This window comes from Furipterus horrens, unplaced genomic scaffold, assembly GCF_987537825.1.
Source record: "Furipterus horrens unplaced genomic scaffold, mFurHor1.1.pri manual_scaffold_3, whole genome shotgun sequence".
NCBI lineage: Eukaryota > Metazoa > Chordata > Mammalia > Chiroptera > Furipteridae > Furipterus > Furipterus horrens.
The window spans coordinates 25,077,868-25,086,804 of NW_028327173.1; the positions used below are offsets into that span (position 1 = coordinate 25,077,868).

The 8,937-nt window shown below is 57.0% G+C and overlaps 1 protein-coding gene across 1 annotated transcript; it reads right to left on the reverse strand.

Moving 5' to 3' along the window:
* Positions 1–1,468: 1,468 nt before the first annotated feature.
* FHL3 (four and a half LIM domains 3) lies at positions 1,469–8,937 on the reverse strand. The gene is made up of 6 exons (XM_090269154.1): positions 8,764–8,937; positions 4,050–4,223; positions 3,787–3,961; positions 2,671–2,840; positions 2,360–2,546; positions 1,469–2,234 (listed from the first exon to the last, which is right to left on the reverse strand). The coding sequence occupies exons 2-6, from the start codon at positions 4,203–4,205 to the stop codon at positions 2,080–2,082; spliced, it is 843 nt and encodes a 280-aa protein (XP_090125280.1). The 5' UTR covers positions 4,206–4,223; positions 8,764–8,937; the 3' UTR covers positions 1,469–2,079.

The window sequence follows — 8,937 nt, forward strand, 5'->3', positions numbered from 1 at the left end:
CATCTTACCTTCCAATCCATTATTCATACCGCAGCCAGGGTGATCATCTCATGGCCCTGCTTAAACATTTCCACTGGCTGCTTTACGTCTGACTTTTCATGATCTGGCCTCTGCCCGCCGTTTTAGTCTCTGGGTACTTCCTCCAAATGAAATTACTTGTTGCTTCCCCAAAGCACCATGTTTTTTTCAGGCCTGTGGGCCTTTTCACCAGCTGTTTTCTATGCTTGGACTACTGTCCTCAACAAGTATTTACTTAACCTGTAGTAAGTGCCGGGAGCTGAGAATGGAGGGGCGAGTAAGGCAGGCACGAGCCCAGTCCTCACAGAGGCTGGTGGAAGAAAGGGACAAAAACAGAAACATATAATCATTCATTAAGAGTGGGCATTCCTAAAGGTTTGTTGAAAATGTCAACCATGGATTCATAAAGTTTAGAATTCGAATAGGGCCAGGGAGGCAGTTTGAAAAGGATTAGATCACTATCTACCAGCGACTACCTGCGTAACTTTTGGGAACTGGCAAGCGGATTCTCCACCTCTGTGAAATGGAAAAAAATGCCCGCCCCACAGTAGTTCTGGGAGGATTTCTCATATGCGATACATATAATCACTCGGTTCTGCCCTACCGAGGGCCCCTCCTCCACTGGGCGCCAGGGTCCGCCTGCCCCTCAGCAGCAGCCCCCACCCTAGGAGGCTGCCGGCGAGACCAGGGGCGCCTTGGAGCGCCTGAGCCTGAGCGTGCAGGGAGTGCCCAGAGCCCTCCGCCTTCCTCCGACAGTCAGACGGCGAGCCCAGACCGCAGGCCACGGTGCAGGCAGGGACAGGGGCGTCGGACGCCGGGTGAGGGGGGCAGCGCTCCACCCCATCTCCCCACTTTGGGGGCCAGTCCCGCTCGCTCACTGGCTCATTCCCGCCCCCGCCCTTGAATCACTGGGGGGCGGGAGAGGGAAAGGGGCGGGGGTGGGGCCATGACCCATTCATGCCGGGAATCGGATCCAGATGTTCTTGCGGCGCGTGCAGCTGCATCCTTGCCTTTTTTGGCAAAAAACGTGTGGCCGCGAGCGGATCCCCAGCCGCCTCAGCTAATCCTCGGGAAGAGGGGGAAGGGGGCTGAGGGTCTGGGTTCAGACTCGGGATCCGCACCGGGTGCTCTACGGGATTTGGAAAGGACAGTTAAGCGGGGGGAGGGGGCGGGCAGGATTTGTACCAGACGGGGTAACCCACTGGCACCCCTGCTTCCGTTCAGAACCTCTCCCAAACCCCTCCCTTCTCCACGGGAGGAAAAAGCCCTTAGCCAGCAGGAGGGAGGCCGGCTAAGCCCTAGAGGGACGGTAGCAGCGGCGGGGAACCCCTTTCTCCAGAGAGATTCCCCATCCTGTGGCCCGCAGCTCCCCCCTCTGCCCTGCACTGCAGAGTTTGAAAGGAACTTTTCTTCCCCCTCCACCTCCAGACAAACACACAGAGGCCTGTGCTACCTCACACTGCTTTATTGCAGAACATGGAAGTGAATAAAACGATCCCACCCCTCTGCCCATCTCTGGGCAAAATGGAGCTGAAATGAGAAAACACTCAACGAACATGGGCTGGGAAAAACCCTGTACCCTAGGACCGCCTAACCAGTGAACCCCTGACCTGCTGCCCAAATAGCCCCAGCCCTGGGGACAGGAGTGGAATAGGGGTGGGAAGGGTCAAGCCTGAGTATAGATAGGACTTCTCAGGCAACCATAAGAGACACCAAGTCTCTGCAGAGAAGCCTAGAATGAAGGGGTCTGGGTCCCAGAGTCCTATAGAGCCCTGATTTGGGGAGGGGGACTGGTCTGGGAACCATGACACTAATGGACAGGGCTGAGTTCTAGAGTTCAGGCTTGGGGGGGGATCTCAATAAGTGGTTCTGTAAGAGCCCAGGAGTGGGGGCCCTGGGTCAGGGAGTACCAGTTTGTGGATGTTGGGAGAGGGGAGGCTGAATCCTGGAGCCCAGGGGAAGCCCCAATTTGGGGAGAGGCTGGGTCCCAGAGGTGGTTTGGAAAAGGAGCCTTAGTCCTCGAGTCCTGGTTTGGGAGGGCCTGGGTCCAGGAGCCCTGGCTCAGGGTCCTGCCTGGCTGCAGCCCTGGCATAGTACTTGGTCTCCATCTGGCACGAAGCCTTGGCCCACCAGGGAGGTGGAGCAGCGGGCACAGGCGAAGCAGCTGTGGTGCCAGTGGCGGTCTTCAAAGGACACATACTTGCCTCCACCAAGTCCTGGAGGGAGACTGGAAGTTAGCTCTGCAGATCTAGAGGGCGGTCCTGGCCCTCAGTCTCACCCAATCTCATCCCATTCCCTTGCCTGCACCCTCCTACCCGCAGTTATTTGACCCTTATCCCACCTGTGATGGGGCGCTTGCAGCTGCTGCACTTAGGTGCAAAGAGTTCTCCAAAACAGGCCACACAGTAGGGATCATCATCCCGGGAGGTGAACTGCTGCCCAGCCAGGGGTGTCTGGCACCCAGTGCAGACCAGGCATTCTCGATGCCAGGGCTGGTCACGGTACGTCACGCCACCCTGTGTCAGCGTCTGCGGGGGCAGCATCTGTCAGCAGTGGGGAGTGGAGATTCCCACCCCACAACAGAGGCTTGCTCACCCCCACCCATGCGTGCAGTGGAGACCAGTGCCCCCACCCTGCTGGCCCAGCCCACACCTTGCTGCAGCGGGCGCAGCGAGGAGCAAACTTGTTCTCGTAACAGGGCACGCAGTAGTGCGCACCCTTGTCGGGCACAAAGGAACGGGAGCCCAGCGGCTGCTCACAGCCACTGCACAGGAAGCAGTGCTCATGCCACGTCTGGCCTCCATACTCCAGCTTCCGGGACCCTGTAGGGAACAGGGACCCCACTTAGAACCTGTGTCCCAAACTCCTGAGTGCCACCCTCTGCTACCCAACCCCCACCAAGGAGAATGCCCACTGCTTCCATAGCCCGAGCAGGATGGTGTCCATGCACATGCAGCAGGGTCCCCACCATGTTTATTGCACACGCTAAGCCCCCATAAACTAGGCAGGAGGGTTTGACATATCTGAAGTCTCCATATGGACATGATATGACTGCCTCATGTCACAGGCATGATGACTCAGTATATGCTAAGCCCTTATAAACCAGATATGGTTTCAGCACAAAGACCCCACTTATACTAGCCAAGCAAGTCTCTGCCTACACAAAGTTCTAATGTTTTGGACATGATAAGTTCAGTACATGCTAAGTCCCTGCATGTCCTAATTATGCCATTCTCTACATATTCTAAATCTTCACCGATATATATTAGGCATGCGACTCAACACCCATGTTAAACCCTCTGTTCACCTGTCTCTGCACACAACAAGCCCCAATGCACCAAGCATGACAGTCCCAATATACTCTTAGCTCCTACATGTACCAAACATAGAGCTCTTCAGACATGCTAAGCCCCCTAGGTGTGTCAGTCTGCCCATATATAGTAAGACCACAGGTGTATACCAGGCCCACTGGTCTAGCACATGTTAAACCCTCAGGAATGTACCAAGCTTGTCAGTTTCTGTACATGCTAAGCTTTCATGTGTATACCTGGGCATGCAGTCCCCATGCATGCTAAGTTCCCCAGAGCATACAAGCACGACAGATCCTGCATACACTGAGTTTCCAGGAACATGCTATCTGTGCAGGTCTTTACAGTATAAGCCTCCATGTATGTAGCAGACAGGCATGCCAGTCCCTTGCATATGCATGAACCCTACATAGATGCCAGGCATGCCGGTCCCACACACAATGAGCCCTCAGGGACATACCCGGCATGACGGTCTCCCCACAGGCGGAGCACTGTGAGGAGAAGGCACTGCAGTAGCAGTCATTGCAGAGCAGCTCACTGTCCTGGCAGGTGAAGGGCTCATCGGCTAGGGAGCGCTGGCAGCGGCAGCAGCGGAAGCAGCCCTCGTGGAAGTGGCGGTCTTCGTAGAACAGCTCCTGCCGGAAGCATGGCAGGGGCTCTGGCACCTTTGCCCCTTCCTGCCAGCCTCCACCCACTCCTGGCCCTGCCAGGTCTGGTCCTTACCCTTGAGTCATGCCCGATCAGCTGCTGGCACTCGGCACAGGTGTTGGCAAAGGTGTTGTCGTAGCAGGGTACACAGTAGGGGCCGTTGTCTGTCTGAATGTATTTGCGGCCATACAGGGACTCACTGCATTTTGCACAGTCAAAGGCCTCGCTCATGGTGGCTGTGAGTGAGCCCTGTAGGGACACAAGGTGCAGTGGGGTCACCAAGAGGGGCTGTGGCTTAGTCCCTTGCAAAAGCCCTTGGCATGATAAAGAGCAAGAGACCAGGCACAGAAAATTCTAGGTCAGAGCAGGTGGTGATGGGGAAGGGGTGCTTCTGGGAACACAGGAGTCCTGTGTGTTTATTTCTGTATTTAACTATGAGGGTGGAAGGGGGTCAGGAAAAAATCAGGAAGCAGAAGTTGTTTTCTTATCTGGGCCCTGGCAGATCTGGGGGGAGGGGGCTTTTCCTGGGTCAGTGACTCATTTCCTGCCCCAGCCTGAGTTTAGCCTCCACTGTCCCTACTGTCCCCAAGGGGGCAAGAGCAGGGGCAGAGAGCCACCCTGTCCTGTCCCATATAAATAGCACTTCCACCCTCTCCTGACTCCTAGGCAGGGACCTTGAAATATGGATAAAGGAACCCCTATGCAGAGGGCTGCAGTGGGAAGCATAGGGATGGAACTGGGCTGTTCCCACTCCTATCCCCATCCAGGAAACAGCGGAATGTTAGGGGGATGGTGGGCGGATGAATGGTGGAGGTGGAGGAGGCGATGTCATTGAGCCTCACCTCCCAGGAGAATCAGCCCAGCAACAAGGACTTCAGAGGCTCAGCCTAGGTTAAAGCAGGAAGGAAATCTTGCAAGCTGGACCTGGCTGAGCTTCCCCAGCTGGACCCTCTGTCCTCACCCCCTGCTGGGTCTCTGGTCACACCAGCTTGGGCAGCCTTGGCCTAGCAACATCTGCAGCAGCTGTGGCAGCCCAGATGGCCAAACGTCAGGTTTTGCCAGCAACAGGGGAGAGGAAAGAGAGGGAGAGGAGGACTGGAGACAGATTCTGCAGTGTGCCTCCCTGCCCTCTCCTGCCGCGGGGCAGCTCTCCTGGCGGCATCTGGCAAAGCCCCAGTATCTTTCCATCTCCTGGGTCATGATTTCCCCCCTGCCTCAGGGAGAGAGAGTGTATTCCCCAGCTTTTTTGATTTCTAAGGATTTGGGGCAGGGGGAGTGAAGGGTGAGAGTGGGAGCCGCTGAAGACATTTTCTCCCCAATCAGGCCCCCTCTTAGATGGGGAGTCCGGCAAGGGGAAGCCCTAAGAGCTGTTGCTGCAGACACCCACCGCCCAACCAAACCTCAGACACTTTCCATTTTCTCAGGAACAAAGCATATTTGTGGGATGAGGTCATCCACACAGCTGCCTCTGGAACAGGAGCATGGGGAGTGGGGCGGGTAGGGAAGTGGGGTTCCTGGTCCCTTCTGCTGCCCGATTCCAGTTTCTAGCCCTGGATTCAGAGCTCCCCACCTCCAGGCTCCTCTATCATGAAGCCTGCTCTCTGAGGACAGGGATCCCGGGGTGGCTGGAGAGGAACCAACAGGACCTGCAGAAAGGGGATGTTCTCACAGCTGCAGATGAGCCGGGGGAGTACAAAGGAACCCACCAACCCACTCCCTCCATGTTAAACCTCAGGAACTGGCAGTCCCCAGAGCCTGTCCTGGCTCAAGTTGAAGGAAAAGCCCTCCTTCTTTCAGCCACCCCTAGTGGGAAATTCTCCCAACAAGCATTGCTCTGGCTTGGAGTTCAGACTCCAGGCGCCAGTAGACGCCCCAAGCCTGTAGAGTCTGGCTCTTTTGAAGGGATGGCTTGTGAGCTCACAGCTGTCCTTCTGTACGATGGGAGGACATTCAGTTCACACCCCAGGCCAGGGCATGAGGCCACCAGAAGCCGGGGTCTTCAGAGCAGGGACTTCTGGGGTAGGGGCTATATTGTAGGATGGAGGGTACCCCCCCTTCTCAGTCTGCTCCCTGCCACTCAGGCCTGGGTTTCCTCTGGCCCAACATCTGAGGATTGCCTGGGCTGTCAGCCACTGGGCAGCAGGGGGCCACACAGGTGGCCATACCTCTGTCCAGGAGTGCCCCAGGCCTTTTCCTTCCTTCCTGGCTGGGCTCTAAGCAGCTGCCACCTTCCCAGGCCCATGCTAGCCCTGGGCCCGCCCCCTGGGAGGCAGTCATCACTCTGAGACAGGGGCACCCCAAATAAGGTATGGGCATGGCTTCTGTTTCTCTTCCCAGAATCCCCTAGTCTGTCCAGCTGGGCTCTAGTGAGGACAGAGTGAAGGGCACTATCAAGGCCCACCTGTCTCTGCCCATTTCCCTCCTCCCCCTTTCCCTGGCAGGTCTAGGGGCCCAAGGGAGCCAGTCTTGCAAGGGGCTGTGCAAGGGAGACTGCTTAGTTGGCCAGACGGCTCTCAGCTCCTGCCCCCACTAACGCAACCCCCCTTACACCTGACCCAGACACACACATCTGGCACCTCTCAGAGAACCTCTCAGAGCTCAGAACGGCTGGTTAAATGGTTGTGGCATGTGGTGTGCAAAGGTTTGAGCTGCGACATATGAACCTCAGAGATCCTGGGCAAGTCATTCTACCTCTCTGATCCTGTTTTCCCATCTACTAGGACGTCACACCTCCTGGGGTTATTGTTGGACTAAAATGTGATGATATGCAGAAAGCACCTTGCAGTTAAGTTGGTTGTCACTAAATGGAGGATATTACTGTTTTAATTATTAGCTCCTCCGTTATACTAGGGTCAGACAATAGTTTCTTAGCCAGGTCTGGGTCAGGAAGCTGGCCTGGGATTTGACCTGGGCATTCTCAATGTAGGGCCAGGGAGAAAACAAAGAGGGAATCCCTGGCTCTGCTGGTGGCACCAAAGAGGCCCAGACTATGGGGCCAGCCTGACTCCAGCAAGCATAACTCTGAGACCCCTCACACAGGTACACAGGTGCACACATCTGTATGCTGCTTTGCCTTTCACCAAGTGCATTCCCACCCAGCCACCCACTGTTGCATCAGATCTCACAAAGGGCAGGCAGGCAGGACAGTGTGTCATCCCTATTTTACAGCTGAGCAGAGGCCAGGGAGAGAGGAGGGGCACACTCAAGGTCATTCAGGTATCAGAGAGCCCAGGGGCCCTTTTCTTGTTTCTCTTTCCCTGGGAATGCTGCAGTGGTGGTGGAGGGGGTGATCAGTATTTAAGAGCAGGGGGACATGAGATGCTTGGTGACATCAGTAGTAGTACAGAAGCCTGGCTCTTCTGCCCAGCTGCCAGTCCTTCAATTGGAAGACACCCAGGAGCCTTTCCAATTACCCATGCCAGTCACTCAACCCTTTTGCCCCCCTCCAGCCCCCACTAGTTAGAACCCTGGCCAGGCCCCACAGCTGTGAGTCAGGATCAGAAAAGACCCCTCCCCCAGCTCCCTGGAATTGACAGGAGACTGAAGGAGAGAAATCTAATTCCCCCACCCCACCCCCTGCTACCAGGCACCCACCCCAGACTGTCTTCTCTCCCTCCTCCCCCACCCCCCCACGAAGCTTGGGAGTCACAACAATTTAGGGGAAGAGCGGTGGTGGGGGTGGGTGGGAAGCAGGATCCAGCAGCTGCTCTAGGGACAAGAGAGGAACAGTTCATTCACCCCAGGTCCCCCAGGGCTGAAGCAACCCGTCCAAGATCTGAGTTTAAAAATAAGTTGGGGCTGTCTTGGTGTATGCCTGGGGCTCTTTCTTGATCTCAATTTTACTGTCTCAGGTCCTGTCCTCATGGGGTCTCGGCTGGCCCGGAGTTTGTTTCCCCACATTCTCACTTCCCAGTCTTCCCAGCCAGTCTCTCAGGGTCCTTCTTGGAAGCTGTCGTGTGCCTCCATTAAATCTCAGTCTCTCGGTGTCTAGCGCTGTTCCACTCAGCTTCTGTCTGTCTCTGTACACTTCACAGCTGTCTGTACCGTGTGGCTGTCTCCCTATCTCTGACTGGCTATCTCCCAACTGCCCGCCTCTGTGAATTTCTGAACACCCAGGTCTGGTCTCTTAGTGTCTCTATTGAGAGGATTGTCTTGGTCCCCACCCCACCCGTATTCTCTACCTCTTACCAGCTCTGTCTGCCTGAGCGTCCCTGTCTCTGGGTCTCTGGATGTCTTTACAAGCCTCTCAGAGGCTGATTCAGTGCAGGCTAAGGAGGCTTAGGCTCCTGGGCCCCTCACTTGCTCAGGCCCCTCCAAGGCCCTGGGAAGGGCCCTGTGGAGTGTTCTCTGGAGTCATTGTCCGCTTTTTCCTAAAATGCTCCACAAAACCTGGGTCCGTCCCTAAGCCCCAGGTCTGTCTCTCGGTGACTCTAAGCCCAAGTCTCTGTCCCTGTTCCGGATAACTCTGCAGCCTGTCGCTCGTGTCCGGTCTCGGTCTCCCGCTCCACAGGGCTTTCCGGGAGCCTCAGTTTCTCAAACCCGCCGGGTCTCTATTTCGAGACTCGGGCTTTTCCATTTCAAACTTGGCCCCTTCCCCCGCCCAACTCCCCCAGCAATCCCCGCCCCTCCCGGCGGCCCGGAGCCTTGGGGTCTGGAGGACACCCTCCTGGGCTTAGCGTCCTGGGCGCCCGCGGCCGGACCCCGGCGGAGGCAGTGGGCGGGCCGCCTCCGCGGCTCGAGGGCTGGGGCCAGGCGCTGGGATCGGAGCCGGGCTCAGCGGGGATCTCACCTCGAAGCGGGCGGCTGCAGCGGGGCACGGTGCTCGTGGCGGCAGCGGGGGGTGGTGCGAGATACCGGGCCCGCGTCCCTCGGCGGCTTCTGCCTGCGCGCCGGGCCGCGCGGGGGCCGAGCGAGCTGCCGGCGAGGCTGCCGGCTGCACCCGGACCTTGTGGGCGAGTGGGAG